Source organism: Molossus molossus, unplaced genomic scaffold (genome assembly GCF_014108415.1).
Source record: "Molossus molossus isolate mMolMol1 unplaced genomic scaffold, mMolMol1.p scaffold_m16_p_13, whole genome shotgun sequence".
Taxonomy (NCBI): Eukaryota; Metazoa; Chordata; class Mammalia; order Chiroptera; family Molossidae; genus Molossus; species Molossus molossus.
This window is the reverse complement of record NW_023425348.1, coordinates 83,307,882-83,327,993: the sequence shown is the minus strand read 5'-3', so window position 1 is coordinate 83,327,993 and position 20,112 is coordinate 83,307,882. Positions and strand designations below refer to the sequence as shown.

The window sequence follows — 20,112 nt, the reverse complement described above, 5'->3', positions numbered from 1 at the left end:
TGAGGCTTCGTGGTTTAAATTAACTCCCATAAAACACACAAGGTGAAATAATTGGTATAATAGAGAACATGCAGTATGGATCCTTGCCCTAATTCCTGGCACAGAACTTCAAACACTCTTGGAATTTCCTAAATGATAGAATATTGGGGGACTGAGCCCTTAAACCTGTGGAGTCTGATTTGCTAACTTCCAGGGGTTATCGGCAGAATTGAATTGCTCAAAGTATAATCAGTTGAGGGTAAGAAAAAATTAATGTGACTAAATTTAGATAAATCAACACACATAAAATTTCATTCTACCCTACTGAAGCTGGGATTTCTGTGAACAGTCCTCTGCAGGTAACCTCTTAGTGAAATTCCAAAAGCCAGAGCTTTCAGATGGATTCAGGAAGGTCGGCTTTTGAAATTAACATCAAATACGGAGTAAAGACATCACCCACCAAATATGATTATAACTAAATAAATTACAAAATACATATTGAGCCCTGGCCAGGTTGCTCAGTTGGCCGGAGCATCGTCCTGTACACCAAACGGTTGCTAGTTTGATTCCTGGTCAGGACATATACCTAGATTTCAGGTTTAATCACCCTCTGGGTCACATACAGTAGGCAACTGATTGATGCACATCTGTTTCTCTCCCCACCCCACCCCCCACCTTCTTCTCTCTCTAGAAGTCAAACATATCCTCAGGTGAGGATAAAATAAATATAATACATTTTTGTTGTTGTTGTTGTTCAGGTAGAGCGGGAGGGAGAGAGAGAGAGAGAAACATCGATGTGAAAGGGACACATCGAGTGGCCGCCACCCACACAACCAACCAGGGCCGGGGACAAACTGCAACCGAGGTATCATGCCCTTAGCGGGAACCGAACCCGGGTCTCTTGGGACCGCAGGCCGACGCTCTAACCGCTGAGCCAAACCGGCCAGGGCTATAATACATTTTTTTAATAAATAAAATAAAAGTACATGTTTATTCAAATGATTGTTCTCCCCAAGTTTCACTTGTCAAATGTCAGCCCTGGTAATTTGGCAAATACGAGTGTTTTCCACTCCACATTTTGGTCTAGTTAGTTCGTTCTCCTAGATTCTACTCTACCTTCCTTTTTTTTTTTTTTTTTTTTTTCAGAGAGAGGAAGAGAAACATCATTTACTGGTTGCATCTTGTACATACCCCAACCAGGGACCAAACCCACAACTTAGGTATGTGTCTTGACTGGAAATTAAACCCACACAACCTTTTGGTGTATAGAACGACACTCCAACCAACTGAGCCACACTAGCCAGTGCAGCCCTGATGGTTTGGTTTTACTGGAATAACATTATCACAACCAAAAAACCCTCAGTAAATCCAGAGGTACTTAGGTCTCTGGCAATCAAGGATTTGACCTGACTTTCCTTCAAAGGGACTGACTCTGACCATGTTTACTCACTCCAAATCGAAACACAGATTTGGTTTTAAAGAACCAAATAATAAATAGTTTGGTCTTTGTAATCTACAGATGTCTCTGGCATACATTCTTTGTTCTTCTGTACACCCTGTAAAATGTAGCCCTAATTTAGCCCTAATTTTCCTACCCCTGGTCCAAATCCTTAACACCTTCTGTGAGGCCAACAAGAGTAAAACATGTCTCCTGCTAAAGCCAGTTTGTCAACCCTGGCTAAGCATTAAAATAAACGTAAAGCTTTAAAATATATATATATATATATATATTCCAACTCCCAATACAACTGATTCAGATTCTTATATTGTTTTAATGTTCTCCAGGTGGTTCTATGAACAGCCAGGGTTGAGAACCCTGGTTATAGACATCAACAGTCACCTCCAGAAATTTAAGTTTCCCCCAAGGAGAAGAGCCTTTCACATTTCTATGCATTGTGACTTAACTCATAATCACCACTTAGTTACAGCTGGTTTTATAATAGCATCTGGATTCTTGTGTAAACAAAAGTAGTAATAACCCTGACCAGTGTGGTTCAGTTGGTTGGGCCTCATCCTGTGCACCAAAAGATTGTGGGTTCATCCAGCCGGTGTGGCTTAGTGGTTAAGTATCAATCCATGCACCAAGAGGTCACCGGTTCGATTCCCGGTCAGGACACATGCCCAGATTGTGGGCCTGAACCCCAGTGGGGGGCATGCAGGAAGCGGCCAATCGATGTCTCTCTCATTGACGTTTCTCTCTCTCTCTCTCTCCCTCTCACTTCCTCTCTCTCAAAACAATAAAGGAAAAAATAGAATAATAAAAGGTATGGGTTCAATTCCCTGCACAGGCACATGCTGGTTTGCAGGCTCAATTCCCTGTAGGGGGCATGCAGGAGACAGTGGATCCATGTTTCACTCTCACATTGATGTTTCTCTCTCTTCCCCTTCCTCTCTAAAAACCAATGAAAAAATATTTTTTTTAAAGTAGGAATAATAGTAATAAATAGTCATAATAGCTATCAAGTAATGATTGCTTATTTTGTTCCTGGTATAATGCAAAGAGCTTAAAACTATGGTCTACTCTATGGATACTGGTACTAAAATATTTTATAGTTGCAGAAACAAATTTAGGGATGTTAAAGAAACATGTCCAAGAAACCATATCTGGAAGGTGCTGGAGCTGAGTTTTGAATCCAGATGTTGCCTTCAGAACTCTTATGCATAACTATCACATTTCAATGCCTCACTCCTCAGGAAATTGCTAATAGCTTCAAAACAGCACATTTTCCCCTGCTTCTAGCTGTTTTAATTTTTCAGGAATCTTGGGAGTCTAAAGTTAGGACACTCTATCCAGATATTCTTCCCATAGGCAAGAAAAGAAAAGAACTCTTCCTACTTATTTCAAGTTTGTATATTCATGCACTACAACCATTCAAAAACTGCATTTCTCCCCCATCCTCCCTCCCTTCCTCTCTATCTGAAAATCACTGGGAAAATATCCTTGGGTGAGGATTAACAAAAATAAAGTAAAAATAAAAGAGGAAGAAGTTTTAAAAGATGCAATTCTACATGCAAAGTGCTTAGACAGTTCCTGATACATATAAAGTGCTGGATAAATGTTAGATATTATTAGTATGCTTAGTAAGAACTGAGCAGTCAGGGATACAAAAATACCACTGTATTTCTGATTCCCTCTTAAGCTGTTTAAAGTGGTAAAGAATATTAACAGTATAAATAAACAAGTGCTGGGGAGGGGCTCAGCATTGAGATATAAGGTTGAGAGAGGTAAAGCCTGCACTGGGTCTAGAGGAATTTAAAAAATTTCCCCACGTGCTGCAACAGTTATTACAAATAGCGTGAAGGATTGAAGGTGATGTTCCAAGTAGTGGGCTCCAGAAAGGGGGTGGGAGGGTACACCGGACAGGAGAGGGGAGAGTGCAAAGGAAAATACACAAAGCAAGTTGGGGCTACCAGTGGGCCAGACTGGGAAGACTCCTGTATCTCACCGCAATAAATTAGCCTTTTACCTTGCAGCAGTATATTTTCTAGTGATTTTTTTTTCCAGTTGATAAGCAATACATCATCTTTGTGCTCTAAGAAAACAATTTACAAAAGCAAAAATGACTCACTACTGTATTTACTGTTCAATGTTATAATCACAATAATCAGGAAGAATAGTAACTTGGGGAAAGGCCAGAAAGCATAAGACCTTCCCAGAGGGCAGACAATAACGAACAGTAAGCAGAAAACAGGCACAATATGGAGGACAAGAAGGAAAAGAAAAGACTCCGCAAAAGACGCTTGGGTGGAGCCGGAGGTGCTGGGGAAATAATTATAAACTCAGGCCCTTCTGCACTATTGGCTTGACTCACTCTTTTTTCCCTTTCCATTAGCTACCGGCTCCTTCAATAAGTCAAAATAGCCAATCTCCTTGCTCTGTGGGTAAAGCCCGCCCTTTCCCCTGAGGGGGAGGAGCCAGAAGAACGCACAAGGCCCAAGCGCTTGCGCGGACGCGCGCTCCGCCGTTAAAAGCAGATCCTCGCAGGAGGCGGTGTCGCGGGGTATGAATATTGATTACGCTGCGCCGCGCCGCGCCGCGCCGAGCACCGCCCTTCTCGGCTTCCTGACGCTCGCTGCTCGCGCTTGGGCTCGCGATGGGGAAGAAGTCCCGGGTGGTACCCGGCCGTAGGCCTATCCTGCAGCTCTCTCCGCCGGGTCCCCGGAGTAGCACGCCGGGCCGGGACCCGGAGCCGGAACCCGACACCGAACCAGACTCAACGGCGGCGACGCCTAGCCAGCCAGCCCCCGCGGCGCCGACGACAACGACGACCGCGGTGACTGCCGCTGGAGCTCCGGAAGACTCGCCTTCAGAAGGTAGGGTGCGCGAGGGGCCCCAGCCCCTACCTGGGGCGTCCGAAACTCTAGCTCGGGGCTTGCGGCCTAGCTCCCCGGGCAGGGCCCTGGGAGGAAGAGAAACCCGGGCGGGCGGCGTCCGCGTCCGAGGCCTGCTGCGTGGGGCCTGCAGGGAGGACGGCTGTGGGCCCCAAGGCGACGGAAGAGGCCGCGGAGCCGCGCGCGCGGGTCCCAGAGGCGCCATCTCTGGTGCAGAGGTTGGCCGGCACCCTGAACCTCGTCAACGTCCGCTCTCGGTTTTGGTTAATTTATGGGGTAGATGTGAGAGTATGAGTTTCCGCGTCCAAGGTTGGTTGGCGACCGTGGAACCTGGCCTTTTCTACACGTCATCTGCTTTTCCCTTCGTTCTTGTTGAGATGGCTAGAGACCCTTTAGAAGTGAGCAAGCCCTTTTCATTTTGTCAGCCAAAACTTCCGTAACCCCCAAATTGGCAGGTATCCCAAAAATTTCTGAAGAGGTGAGGCTTTGGGGTTCCCAAGTACTTGTGTGTTTCTCTCCGGACTGGTACTTAGATTCAGAATAACTAATATAATTGTTTAACCACTATGCTGTACACCTGAAACTAATACAGAGTAATATTGAATGTAAACTGTTATTGAATTAAAAAAAAACAACAACAACGTTCATCCAGGAACCAGACAGGAGAAGCTGGGATCGCTTCAGGTGCTAAAAAAAAGTCACCTTTGATAGCTCATGGGAAAGAAAATGCTATGGCTGCGCTTGCTGCAAAGGCTTTATGGTAGCCTAGAGAACATTTATTGTGTGTGTGTAATTATTTCAGATGTAATTTTTATTTATAATGTTCAGATTCTTAATGCTAAAGTCAGTAGACAGTAGACAGAAGATTCCAGCTCTGCTTGTTTATCGCCCAGTTATTTGGGTCAGAAATCAACTGTACACCGTTTTTGTTTTTGTTTTTTTAATTAATTAATTAATTAATTTTTGTTACAGATGTTTCTTCTTTTTCCCCCATTGACACCCTCCTCCCTCTCCCTCCCTGCCCTGTCCCCAGCTTTGTTGTCCATGTCCATTGGACGTGCATACATGCATAAAAGTTCTGTGGTTTATTTCCCCCCCAACTCCTCTTCTGGGGATTATCAGTCTGTACCCTACTTCCACATCTCTGGGACTACCCTGTTGTTCAGACTGTTAATGTTCATTATATTCTACAAATAAGTGAGATCATATGATACTTGTCTTTCTCTGTTTGGCTTGTTTCGCTTAGGATGACATTTACCAGGTCCCTCCATGTCGTCTCAAAGGATAAGAGATATTTCTTTTCTTACTTACAGCTGCATAGTACTCCATTGTGTATATGTACCACAGCTTTTTTATCCATTCGTCTACTGATGGACATTTGGGCTGTTTCCAGATCTTAGCTATTGTATGTACACTGTTTTTAAAAAGATGAAATCTGGACTTAAAAGGTCAAATTGAAGATTGTTTTTTGTCACCTGTAGTGTTTTCGCTGGTCTATTGTCTGACTGTAGTTTTCTTTTGTTCATTTTCTAAATCCAGATGAACAGGAAGTGGTGGTGGAGGTTCCCAGAGTTGTTCAGAATCCTCCAAAACCAATCATGACCACCAGACCCACAGCTGTTAAAGCAACAGGTATAGATTTTTTTTTACATGTTTTTTATGATATCTTTCATTAGGATAAATTGGATTTGTTTAGAGTGTTTTGTTGACGGCTTCAGTATTGGCTAATTTATATTACTCCCAAAAAAATGGAAATTTTAAATCTTTGTTGGTATTGATACACTTTAATCAATGTAAAATTTTTGCTGTTTAATCTGTACCCAAAATACTTTGCACTACTTTTTCTTCTAATGCCATTTTATAATGAGTTTTCTGGCTTCCCCACCTGGCTTCATGTTCTTTAGGGAACACCATTGATGTCTTTTCTATTTCTTTTCTAACACGTTACTTTGATTGTTACCTAGCAAATGTTTGTGGAGCTGAAAATTGCTCTTATTAAATATTCTTTGAGCATTAAAGAATATTTGCAACTGTGGTTTTGTAGACAAATTTGGGTTCAACTCTTCACTTCAACATTCATTCTAAGACCTCAGGACCTCATTCGCCTGTAAAATGAATCTTAAAACAGCTCTAAATTATTTTGATGATTATATTGAACAATTTTTATTATAACGTTTGACCACAAAGCAAGTGCCAAAGTGTTAGTTTTGTATATGTATATGTGTATATATCTATGTGTGTGTGTATCTTGAAATATTAAAATGTTTTAATACTAAATATTCTGTAATCATATTAACTGTATTCTTTTAAGTTGGGTGTACTTTTATATGACACTTGAAATAATACATGCTTGTTCCCTCCTCTTCTCATTTGTCACTGTAAAACAAAAGAACCTGGTATGGGTTAGAAAACTTAGTTGTGAGAGAAATTTCCAAACTAGAAAATACCATTTTGCTTTTGTAAACTACATATGTTATTTGAGTCTTCTAAGAATCATATAAGGTAGAATATCAGGGTTCCTAGGAGAAATGTCCTTGTTTGCTATGTTAGCACCTAAGGCCTTTATATCCTTGTGAACAGAAATGCTTTCATTCTATCTATCATTATTCTACAAGGTAATAATATACCAATTTACTCAATTCTTAACCTACCAGTTGGTATAATGCATAGGAAAAAGTTTGTCCAACAAAAACCAAAGGAAAACAAGTTTTCGTTATTTGTGGGGCTTTCTGTAATAGATTAGATACTCAAGAGTTGACTATGGCCCTGGCCCGCGGGGCTCATTTGGTTGAGTGTGAATTCTGTTTTGTTCGAGGGGAAAAAAATTTGTTTTTAATTTTGAAAATCTCTTTGTTTCATCTAGTAAACCTAATTGGTTTACTTGTTTGAGATGGATACATAAATCAACAAATGCTGAAATCACAATATACTATATGCTGTTTTCACAGGGAGAGTTTAAGGTTGAATGAGCACATATTTGGAGTAGGGTGTCATGTAGCTATGCATAATGTAATTTATACCTCCCTGGTAGTTAATTGATGGCTTATTTTGAGGTTTGTTCCAATCTGTAAGTAAACTAAATGTAGTTTAGTTAAACAACCATATTGTGGTTTTTTAACGTTTTTTTTTAACATTTTTTTTTCCTTTATTGATTTTTAGAGAGAAAGGGAGAGAGACAGAAACATTAATGAGAGGGAACATCTATTGGCCACCTCCTGCACACCTCTCGCTGGGGATTTGGCCCACAACCTGGATGTGTGCCCCAAATGGGAATCAAACCAGAGACCTCTCAGTGCATGGGGTCAACACTCAACCACTGAGACACACCGGCCGGGCCATACTGTGATTTTTTTTCTTGTATACTGCTGAGGACTTATTAGCATCATGATTACTAATGTTATTTACTTTTTTATTTCTAGGAGGTTTATGCTTACTTGGTGCATATGCTGATAGTGATGACGAAGAGAATGATGTTTCAGAAAAACCAGCACAATCTAAAGAGGCGAATGGAAACCAGTCAACTGATATTGATAGTACATTGGCCAACTTCTTAGCGGTTAGTGGTGCTTTTGTTGGGGGGGGGGGGTTGTTGTTGTTTTTTGGTGAATCCTCACCCAAGGATGTTCTTTCTTTTTTTTAAAGACAGAAAGAGGAAGGAAGGGAGGGGAAAGAGAGAGAGAGAGAAACATTGATAAGAGAGAGACACATCAGTTGGTTGCCTCCCTTTCACACCCTGACTGGGACTGTTCATTGAACCTGCAACCCTTCCGTGCAAGGGCCAATGCTCTAACCACTGACCAACCCTGTCCAGGGCTTGCTTGGATTTTATTTTTATTCCTCACCCAAGGATATATTTTTTTATATTTATCATCAGATAGAGTGGGAGGGAGGGAAAGAGAGAGAGAGAAACATTGATGTGATAGAGGCACATCGATTGGTTGCCTCTCTCATGACCCAACCAGGGTCAGGGACGAACTGCAACCGAAGTACATGCCCTTGACCAGAATTGAACCTGTGACTCCTGACACTTCAACCGCTGAGCCAAACCGGCCAGGGCTTGTTTGGATTTTTAAGTTATTGAAGCCACTTTGGGACTTAGATCTCAGTTGGTTAGCCTACTTCAATCTGTGTCTTCCTCTTCCTTCTTCTTCTTTATCTCTCTTCCCTAGTTCCTTCCCATCTCTCTCCATCTTTTTGTTAAGATTGTATAAAAAATAAAAAAAAATAGAGAACAGAAAGGTTTGGGAAACTTGTGTGATTAGAAGATGGGGTTTTTATTTGAGAAGCTAAGAACTGAGCATGTAGGATTTTCTTAAAAAGTGATTGCTATTTTCTGAGTTTGATATAAATAATGCATTTCTTGCTGGTTTTCTTTTTAAAGGAGATTGATGCAATAACAGCTCCTCAGCCTGCAGCTCCTATAGGAGCTTCTGCTCCACCTCCAACTCCACCTCGCCCAGAGCCAAAGGAATCAGCAGCATCTGCCCTTTCTTCCACTACTTCGAATGGAACAGACCCAACCCAAACATCAGGGTGGCAGTATGACACTCAGTGTTCACTGGCAGGAGGTAAACTTGATCTTTTTATGTATGTATGTATGTATTTTTAAATCCTCACCCGAGGATATTTTTCTATTGACTTTCAGATAGAGTGGAAGGGAGAGAGAGAGAAACATTGATTGGTTTCCTCCTTCGTGACCCTGACCGGGGCAGGGATCAAACCTGCAACCCAGGTACGTGCCCTTGACTGGGAATCTAACTCCAGACCCTTCGGTCCATGGGCTGATCTAAGCTCTAACTGCTGAGACAAACTGGTCAGGGCAGGATTCTGCCTTTTTAAAATATGGGAGGGGAGGGTTTTTTGTTTTTTTTTTAATTACTTTTTAAGTATATTTTTATAAAAAATTTTTTTAAGAGAGAGAGGAAGGGAGAAACATCGACCAGCTGCTTCCTGCACACCCCCTACTGGGGGTGGAGCCAGAAGTCCAGGCATATGCCCCGACTGGTAGTTGAACCAGGACTTCTCAGTCCATAGGACAGTGTTCCATCCACTGAGCCACACCAGCCAGGTTGATTCTGCCTTTTTAAATACAGTATTTTTTTTTTTTTAATCCTCACCCGAGGACATTTTTCAATATTTTGTTCAGATAGAGTGGGAAGGAGAGAGAGGGGGAGAAACATCAACGTGAAAGGGACATATCGAGTGGTTGCCACCCACATGACCCAACTAGGGCCGGGGACAAACTGCAACCAAGGACATGCCCTTAGCAGGAACTGAACCCGGGTCTCTCTGGACCGCAGGCTGATACTCTAACCGCTGAGCCAGGGCAATATACAGTATTTTTGTTAAAAAAATTCTTCCCTTTATTGATTAGAGAGTGAGGGGGGGAGAGAAACATCAGTGAGAGGGAACATCGATTGGCTGCCTTCTGCATGCCCCCTGCTTGGGATCGGGTCCACAACCCAGGCATGTGCCCTACCAGGAATCAAACCAGTGACCTCTTGGTGCGTGGGTCAACGTTCAACCACTGAGCCACAATGGCCGGGCAAGGATATTTTTCTATTTATCATCAGATAGAGTAGGAGGGAGGAAGGGAGGGAAGGGGAGAGAAAGAGAGTGAGACATCAATTGGCTGCCTCCCATAGGACCCAACCAGGGCCAGGTACAAACCGCAACCGAGGTGTGTGCCCTTGACTGGCATCAAACCCAAGACTTATGGGTCCATAGGCTGACTTTTTTTTTGTTTTGCATTTATCTTCAGATAGAGCAGGAGGAAGAGAGAGAAACATCAATGTGAGAGAGACACATTGAGTGGTTGCCACCCACACGATTCCAACCGGGGCCGAGGACAAACTGCAACTGATGTACGTGCCCTTAGCGGGGACCAAACCCGGGTATCTCTGGTCCACAGACTGATGCTCTAACCACTGAGCCAAACCGGCCAGGGCTAGGCTGACACTCTTATTCATTGAACCAAACTGTCCAGGGCCTAACTGCTTTTTTAAAATGTGTGCAAAGAGCCCTGGCCAGTTTTGCTCAGTGGTTAGAGCGTTGACCCACGGACTGGGGAGTCCTGGGTTCACTTCCTGCTAGGGGCACGTTCTTCAGTTGCAGTTTGTCCCTTTCCCCAGTTGGGGTTGTGTGAGTGGCAACCACTCAATGTGTCTCACATCGAAGTTTCTCTCTCTCTTCCTCCCTCTCTTTCTCCTGCTCTGTCTGAAGAAAATAAATGCAAAAATGTTATTGGGTGAGGATAAAAAATAAATAAATAGCCTTGGCCGGTTTGGCTCAGCGGTTAGAGCGTCGGCCTGCGGTCTGAGAGACCCGGGTTCTGTTCCCGATAAGGGCGCGTACCTCGGTTGCAGTTTGTCCCCGGCCCTGGTCGGTTGTGCAGGTGGCAGCCACTCGGTGTGTTCCTTTCACGTCAATGTTTCTCTCTCTCTCTCTCTGTTCCTCTCTCTCCCTCCCACTCTACCTGAACAAAAAATGGAAGAATGTCCTCGGGTGAGGAAAATAAATAAATGAATGAATGAATGAATGTGTGCGAAGACCTGGCCGGAGCGGCTTAGTGGTTGTGTGTCGACCCATGCACCAAGAGGTTGCCAGTTCGATTTCCAGTCAGGGCACATGCCCATGTTGTGGGCCAAATCCCCATTAGGGGCCACGCAGGAGACGGCCAATTGATGTTCTTTCTCATTGATGTTTCTCTCTCTCTCTCTCTCTCTCAAATCAACAGAGAAAAAAAAATTTAAATGTGTACAAAGATGATGGGGTGGGGAGTTGCCCACCAGGGGACATTTGACAGTGTTTCGAGACAATTTTGGTTGTCACAACAGGATGCTGCTACACACTACATACAGGACTGCCCCCCTCCAACAGAGAAATAACCTGTCCAAATGTCAACATTGTTAAGGTTGAGAAACCCTGTATTAGATTGTTGTGGCTTTAGAATTGTCTTGGTTTATAGGATCAGAATTGTGAAGAAATTTGGGCTTCTTAAAATTTGTTTTATTTTCTTTTAGTTGAAATTGAAATGGGAGATTGGCAAGAAGTCTGGGATGAGAACACAGGATGCTATTATTATTGGAACACACAAACAAATGAAGTGACATGGGAGTTACCCCAGTATCTTGCCACCCAAGTACAGGGATTACAACATTACCAGCCCAGGTAGGAATAGACTTGAAAAAGAAATTACCTAGAAGGAAATTAGAGTCTTTATCTTTTAGTGATAACGTTTGCTTTCTTTTCTTACTAAGTTTTCTTTCCTTTTTTTTTTTTAAGTTCTGTAACAGGTTCTGAAGCTAGTTTTGTGGTAAATACAGACATGTATAATAAGGAAAAAAATATTTCTGTTTCCAGTAGTAAAAGTGGACCAGTCTTAGCCAAGCGAGAAGTTAAAAAGGTCAGTGTTACAACTTACCTCATTTGCATATTTTCAAATCTAAAGAATTTGAATGTTACTTTGGCACAGATATAGAAGCTTTCTGTTAATATTTTACAACACAGATGTGAAATAGGATTTTTTTCTATTTCTTAAAGTTCAACTTAATATGTTCTGTTTATTATATGTCATTTATAGCAGTTATACAAGTGCAGTAGTTCTTTTGGAGCTTTAGGGTGTCATAGGGGCTCCTTGAGTTATTGTAATGGATGTGGGAGCAGGCAAGTAGCCAGGGCTTCAGATCCCCTTCTCCACTTCAGAATAGTTTTATTTTGTATTTGAAGTTTGTACCTCTTATTCTTTTTCACCTTCCACACCCCCACCCCCACCCCCACCCCCACCCCTTTGTGAATTGGTTTCTGGGTTTTTTGGTATGTGCCCCTAGTGGGAACTGAACCCGGGACACTCTGGTCTGCAGGCCGACGCTCCAACCACTGAACAAAACCAGCCAGGGTGGTTTCTGTTTTGATTTTTTTTGTTTTAATTAATTTTTTAAAATTTCACATAAGTGAAATCATATAGAATTTGTCTTTATTTGATTTATTTCACTTAGCTGTCTGTGTTGTCACAAATGACAAAATTCTCTTCATTTTTATGGCTGAATAATATTCCACTGTATACTGCATCTTTTTTTTTTTTTTTTTAATCCTCATCCGAGGACATTTTCCCATTTTTTGTACAGACAGAGTGGGAGGGAGAGAGAGGAAGAGAGAGAGAGGGAAACATCGATGTGAAAGGGACACATCGAGTGGTTGCCACCCGCACAACCAACCAGGGCCGGGGACAAACTGCAACCGAGGTACATGCCCTTAGCGGGAACCGAACCCGGGTCTCTCTGGACCGCAGGCGGACGCTCTAACCGCTGAGCCAAACCGGCCAGGGCTGTATACTGCATCTTGATTCGTTTATTAATGGACACCTCCATTTCTTTTTTGTTGTTGTTGTTATTGATGTTAGAGAGGGAGAGAGAAATAGAAACATCGATGAGAGAGAACATCGATTGGCTGCCTCCTGCATGCCCCTCACTGGGGATCTGGCACATAACCTGGGCATGTGCCCTGACCGGGAATCAAATGGGCACCCTCTTGGTGCATTGGTCGATGCTCAACCACTGAGCCAAACCTGCCGGCTGTTGTGATTTGGTTTTTAAGAATATTAAATGACCGAAAAAATAGTCTTTTTTACATAAACATTTATATTCAGATGAAATTTTTTGAAAATTAAGTGAGATTATTTTTATTCTTTATAGGAAGTAAATGAAGGAATCCAAGCACTCTCAAATAGTGAGGAAGAGAAGAAAGGGGTGGCAGCAGCACTGCTTGCTCCTTTATTGCCTGAGGGGATAAAAGAGGAAGAAGAGAGATGGAGAAGGAAAGTAATTTGTAAAGAAGTAGATCCAGTTTCAGAAGTGAAAGAAATGAGTGCAACAGAAGAAGCAGCAACGATAGTAAAGCCACAGGAAACTATATTAGACAATATGGAAGACCCTTCTCAGGAGGATCTTTGCAGTGTTGTTCAATCTGGAGAAAGTGAGGAGGAAGAAGAACAAGATACCCTTGAACTGGAGCTAGTTTTGGAAAGGAAAAAAGTAAGTTTTTGAAATTTTAGTTAAAGTGCATTCTCTTCCCTCAGTACTATCATACTCTGGGGTCATTGGGCTCAATTTCCAGCACAATTACTAGGATTTTGTCTTTCTTATCCTTTCATCTAGATATGTTTAAGCTTATGCATAAAAACTTGAACTATGGAATTGTAGTTCTTTTGGTCCCTGATGATGCTTTTTTGGTAGTTGACAACCAATACTGACTGACATTGTTCTGATTTAAAGATAGTTACAGTGAGTAAAATATATTTTATTTAGCTTCTTAACAAATAAGCATTGTAAATTCTTGTAATAACTTGGTTTTTTAATCCAACAATTAAAGTACAAATCAGCCATGGCATTGTTTTGATAGTTAAATGGACTTTGTAAGAACAGAAAAATTATGAGAACCCATAATTTAATGTGCTTTTTTAAAAAAAATAAAATAGCTTTTCTTTATTGATTTTAGGGAGAGAGGAAGAGTGAGGAGGGGGGAGAGAGAGAGAGAGAGAGAGAGAGAAACATCAATGAGAGAGAACATTGATTGACCTCCTCCTGTATGCTCCCACCCCCCACTGGGGATCAGGCCTACAACCTGGGCATGTGCCCTGACCAGAAATCAAACCAGCGACCTCTTGGTGCATGGGTCAACGCTCAATCACTGAGCCACATCAGCCAGGTTTCGTGTGCTTTTTTTGTTTTGTTTTTGTTAATCCTCACCCGAGGATATTTTTTTCCATTGATTTTCAGAGAGAGTGGAAGGGATATGGGACAGAGAAACATTGATGTGAGAGAGAGACATCGATTGGTTGTCTCCCATCCATATGTTCCCTGACCAGGGCCAGGGATTGAACTTGCAACCCAGGTACGTGCCGTTGACCAGGACTCGATTCCGTGACCCTTCAGTGTGTGGGTCTCTGACTACTGCTCTCTGACTACTGAGCCACACTGGCCCAGGGCTCATGTGCCTTTCTTTAAAAGCGGGGGGAGCACCACCTTTTACAAAGATGGTCCACTGGAAACTTTCCTGATTGAGAAGTTGATTTTTACCTGTTTTCTGCCCTGATTTTCTTAGAACAGTTTAATGCCTTGAGTGAAGCAAAATCATATGCTTTGTTGTGTACACATTGGAAATTTTGTTTGTTAGTGGGTCTCTAGAGCCTATCTCCTTCAAATTGATATTTGTTGACTGTAATTATGAATCAACATTTATTAACAGTTGAATATGAAACACATTCTGCTTTCATGGAAAGATATATTAGGAAATGCTTCTCGTCCTCAACGCATTTAAATCTGGAGAACACATGGCTGGCTATCATCTTGTTACTCACAGACATTTACATGTTAACGAACAGTTCATGACATTCTAACTTTATTTTCATGTTCCTTGTAGGCAGAGCTGCGAGCCTTGGAGGAAGGAGATGGTAGTGTTTCAGGGTCTAGTCCCTGTTCTGATATCAGCCAGCCAGCATCTCAAGATGGAATGCGTAGACTTATGTCTAAAAAAGGGAAATGGAAGATGTTTGTTCGAGCTACCAGTCCAGAATCTACCAGCCGGAGTTCTAGCAAAACTGGACGAGAGACTCCAGAAAATGGAGAAACTGGTAATTTGTGCTTTACATTAAGCTTTTAGAGGGGAATTCCTTCATTTCCCTTTATTTGTTTCCTCTTCAGCAAAAAAGGGAGATAGCACTTGACCCTTTTAAGAAATGCTGGGAAGGAAGCTTTTTTTCACTTCTCCTTTCCTTGTCCACATCTTTTTTTATTCTTTATTGATTTTAGAGAGAGAGAGGAAAGGAGAGGGAGAGAGAGATAGAAACATTGACGAGAGAGAACATCAGTTGGCTGCCTCTTGCATGCCCCTCACTGAGGATCAGGCCCACAGCCTGGGCACATGCCCTGACCAGGAATCGAACTGAAGACCTCTTGGTGCATGGGTCGTCATTCAACCACTGCGCTATACCGGCTAGGTCCTGTCCACATCTTAGGGGAAGAGGAAGATTCTGAAAGGATGGTATCTATTCAGTTATGTATTCACTACTCGTTGGGGGTTACTTCTTGCTCAAAAACAGAAAAACAAGATTGACACCTACCTTCCGCCTCCAGTTTTTTACTTTCTTGAAACAATATTCTTGATCTGTATAAGACCACAGGCTCTCCTTACTTAGCTCACTGTTTTCTATTAGTAAGCAGGGTGAGCAAAGACTACTTCTGGCAAGCCCAGTCCCATCTCTGTTCTCTGTACAAGTTTCCCGGCCTCTGGTTGGCTGTGTAGATAGTTTGATCCTGTCGTGCAGACTCAAGTTGTCTTTATTCACAGTAATGAATAAGAGATTCTGCATTTCTTTCAATCTGTTATCAGAACTAATGTATTTATCTGTTTGGCCCTAATTTTGTAGTGGAAAGTTAATAAAATAATAAGGTTTGAATGCCAAACCTTAATTGAGTATACCTAGCAGAAAATACATTATAGGTCATGGTTAAAAAAGCAACAAACAAACAAACAGAGGTAATAAATGCAGGCATCTTTGTTTGAATTTTTTTTTTCAATCAACAATATAGAAGAATGTGAAGTAGAATTCTAAAAGCCCTCCTTCATCTTTTTGCTATTCTGTCTGCACCCCTAAGATACAATTTTTTTCCTCCTTTATCTACATATATTCTAGACCTTTTACATTGGAAGTTATGTGTACATATACATATGTACATTTTACCATTTAGATGAGGTTAGCCATATAGATCATTAGGCATTGTAATTTTTTTCACTTAACATGGCTTGGAAATTTTTAGTTTTAACCACAGAATGGTATGGATGTCTTCATTTAACTCCTCACTGATGGACATTTAAATTGTTTAATGTTTTACTTTTTTTTTTTTTACCCTCACCCAAGGACATGTTTTCATTTTTTGTTCAGATAGAGTGGGAAGGAGAGAGAGGAAGAGAGAGAGAAAGAAACATCGACTTGAAAGGGACACATCGAGTGGCTGCCTCCCACACGACCCAACCAGGGCTGGGGACAAACTGCATGCAGCCGAGGTATGTGCCCTTAGCAGGAACCGAACCTGGGTCTCTCTGGACCGCAGGCCAGTGCTCTAACCACTGAGCCAGACTGGCCAGGGCTAATGTTTTACTTTTTAAAAAAGTTGAATCCTCACCTGAGGATACTTTTCTACTTATCTTCGGATAGAATGGGAGAGAGAGAGAAACATCAATGTGAGAGAGACACATCAATTGGTTGCCTCCCACCAACCCTGACCAGGCCTGGGATCAAACTGCAGCTGAAGTACTTGCCCTTGACCAGAAGGTCCATGGGCTGATGGTCTTAACTACAGAGCCAAACTGTCTAGAGCCAATGTTTTACTTTTCAAAATAATGCTGCATCTCTGGCTGACATGGTTCAGTGGTTAGAGCATCAGCCAGTGCACTGAAGGGTCACAGGTTTGATTCCCGTCAAGTGCGAGTACCTTGGTTGCAGGTTCGATCCCTGGCCACGGTCAGAGAGTGTGTGGGAGGTAACCAGTTGATGTGTTGCTCTCACATCCATGTTTTTCTGTGTGTGTGTCTCTCTCTCTCTCTTCTCCCTTTCCCACTCCCCCTTCCACTCTCTAAAAATGAATGGAAGAAATATCCTTCTTCCTAACCAAAAGCAAGCCTAACCAAAACCAAAAAAAAAAAGCAAGCCTAACCAGAGTATATGTTTTTTATTGATTTTTAGAGAATGGAGTGGAGAGAGAGAAACATTGATGTGAGAGAAAAACATTGATCAGTTGCCTCCGTATGCTCCCCAACCTGGGATTGACCCCTACAACCTGGGTATGTTTCCTAACCGGGAATCAAACCAGCTACCTTTCCGTGAACAGGATGATGCTCCAACCAACAGAGCCACACTGGCCAGGCCTAAATTTTTAAAAAATTGATTGGAGCCATGGCCAGTTTGGCTCAGCAGTTAGAGCATCAGTCTGCAGACCGGGGAGTCCCGGGTTCGGTTCCTGCTAAGGGCATGTGCCTCAGTTGCAGTTTGTCTCTGGCTGGTTGGGGTCGTGTAGGTAGCAGCCACTTTGTGTGTCTCTCTCACATCCATGTTTCTCTGTCCCCGTGTGTGTGTGTGTGTGTGTGTGTGTGTGTCCCGCATACTCTGTCTGAAGATAGATGCAAAAAAGTCCTCAGGTGAGGATTTAAAAAAAAAATTGATTGGAGAGAGAGAGAATCACTTTGTTGTTCCACTCATTTATGCATTCATTGGTTGCTTCTTGTGTGTCCCCTGATCCAGAGGATCCAACCCACAACCTTGTTGTATTGAGACAATGCTCTAACCAACTGAGCTACCAGCTGGAGTTCTTTTCTTTTACTCCATTCCAGTTAGTAGTAAACCTGTTCTCTTTTGGAGATCCCCACTACTAACATCAGTGCCAACCAGAAGAGTAGGTTGGTCCAATACAGATAGGCTACAGGTCTTCACCAGTTCAAAAAAGAAGTTATTAGGTAGTTTAAAATGCTGCCTTGATTTTGAGAGCCTTTTTCTCAAAACTTACTTGATAAAGAATCCTTATACTCATATTCTTAATTTGATATCTAGCGTTTAGAAGTAATCGAAGCCATAGTGTTCTGGAAGAGAAGATTAGAAAAGATTAATAACAGAGAAGGAGAAAGCAGAAACTACAGAGTAATGTAAAACAAAATAAATTTAATTCGTAGGCTTATTTTAAGAAAGGTGATTATAAAGGATAAAGTTTGACTGGTGTGGCTCATTGGTTGAGCGTTGACTCATGCACCAAGAGGTCACCCATTCAATTCCTGGTCAGGACTCATGCCCAGATCCCCAGGGGGGTGCATGCAGGAGGTGGCCAATCGATGTTCTCTCTCATCAATGTTTCTGTCTCTCTCCCTCTCACTTCCTCTCTCTGTCTAAAATCAATAAAGGAAAAAAAATACAGGATAAAGTTTTTTGGCTTTATAAAGACAAGAGGTTGGTAGGTCACTGGGGCTTCTTTAACAAGTAAGAAACATGGGCAGCAGATAACTAGAAACCTTTTTCAGGTCTCTGCTACAGGGGTAAGAGAACATTTATGGGGCTCTATTAGTATTGGTCCCTTTGATTTGATTTTATGGTTTTTTTGTTGTTTTGGGCAGCAATTGGTGCTGAAATTTCAGAAAAAATAGATGAGAATTCAGACAAAGAGATGGAAGTAGAAGAATCTTCAGAGAAGATGAAGGTACAAACAGCACCTAAAGTAGAAGAAGAACAGGACATAAAAGTATGTATACATATTAATGCAATTTGACAAATATTTTTAAATTGGTTAACCATTAAATTGCTTTCCCTTAGTAGTAAAAGTCATTTTTACTACTTCAAAATATAAATCATTTACTTGGTTAAATGAAAAGGTCATATTTATGGCTAAAATAAGGAATTTAAGGCTGACTTTATGTAGGGAAATTATCTAACAATAAATTCCAAATAATTACTTTCTTACAATAAGACTTTTAGAAAGCAGTAGCTTATCAAATAGCAGCAACTTTAGTTTAGAAGTACTAAAGAGACTTAAAAGTCATAAATTTAATTTTTACATGAACCTACATGTCCTTACACAAAGGCAAGTTTGTTTCCAATTTCATTTTTATTTCTGATATGAGAAGAATTGGGCTATGTATAAGTATGTGGCTATTTAGGGGTTTTCTGTTGGGAAAACCAGTTAGCACATTCTTTTGACATGAAATAGTTTATTCAGTTACTAACTAGTGTATAGCCATGTAGAAGGGACTGGGAGAATTAATTTTGTTCAGTATGTAGCTAGTTTACACAGTAATGGATAAATGGTAGTTTGAACAGTATTGGGAGTTACATCATTTAGGATTTGTTTTCATCTCTTCAATTCCATGTTAGAGTAGATACACATTTAATTTTTCTAAATCTTCTGTCACTATTCATCACTTGATGTGAATTACTTTACTGTAAATTAGAATTTTATCTTCTATATAACTATATGTAGCTACTTGAGAAAGGCTATATAATTTATAGGCAGACCCACTTTTTTTAATTCTTTTTGGAATGGGGGAGGGAAAGGATAGGCGGGGAGGGATGAAAAAGGAGGCGGGAGGGTTGGGAGGGAGAAAGACTGACTAGAGGCAGGATGGGGAGGGAGAAAGAATTGGGTGGGGGTAAGGAGACTAGGGGGAAAGGGGGAGTCAGGTGGTTGGGGGAAGGGGAAGAGTGAATGGAAAGGGGGGAGGAGGTGAGGGCTTGGAGGAGGAGGCAAACCAGGTCAGGAGTCAGGGGAAGGAATGGAGAGTGAAAGAAATGGGAGGAGTGGTGGAGGGGTGGGGCTAGGCAGACCCACTTTTAATACCTATAACAATAAATGCAAGGTTTTACTTAATACAGAAAGTATTGCTGATTCTTTTTTTATTTTAACTTTTTTTTCTTTCTTGCATTACAGTTTCAGATTGGAGAACTAGCAAATACCCTGATGAGCAAATTTGAATTTTTAGGCATTAATAGACAGTCCATCTCCAACTTTCATTTGCTGCTCTTACAGACTGAGGTAATTTAGTCATTTTTTATATAGTCAGTGACTAAATAAAATGTTGTTGTGAAGAATCTGTCTTGTTTATGTTTTAATCCTGAATTTGAATGTTTAACTTGGATGCATATTTTAACCCTTAACCCAGGAGATAAAACTATGTATTAGCCAAAGCAAAATATAAAGTAAATGCTGAGAGTTTGGTGATACTTAATGCTTACTACCTTCAGTAGGCATATATATTTTATATAAT

The 20,112-nt window shown here is 41.5% G+C and overlaps 1 protein-coding gene across 3 annotated transcripts in view; it reads left to right on the top strand.

Annotated features, from left to right (window-relative positions):
• The first annotated feature begins 4,039 nt into the window (after nt 1-4,039).
• Nucleotides 4,040-20,112, top strand: part of FNBP4 (formin binding protein 4) — a 39,362-nt gene continuing 23,289 nt past the window's right edge. For 2 of the 3 annotated variants that reach the window (XM_036260230.1, XM_036260232.1), the window contains exons 1-10: nt 4,040-4,293; nt 5,851-5,943; nt 7,731-7,867; nt 8,693-8,879; nt 11,334-11,481; nt 11,596-11,716; nt 13,005-13,343; nt 14,731-14,941; nt 18,469-18,593; nt 19,776-19,880. In XM_036260230.1, the coding sequence (XP_036116123.1) occupies nt 4,074-4,293; nt 5,851-5,943; nt 7,731-7,867; nt 8,693-8,879; nt 11,334-11,481; nt 11,596-11,716; nt 13,005-13,343; nt 14,731-14,941; nt 18,469-18,593; nt 19,776-19,880 (1,686 nt within the window). In that variant the 5' untranslated portion in view covers nt 4,040-4,073. The remainder of the gene's footprint in view (nt 4,294-5,850; nt 5,944-7,730; nt 7,868-8,692; nt 8,880-11,333; nt 11,482-11,595; nt 11,717-13,004; nt 13,344-14,730; nt 14,942-18,468; nt 18,594-19,775; nt 19,881-20,112) is intronic. The other variant, XM_036260231.1, reaches the window with a different exon arrangement.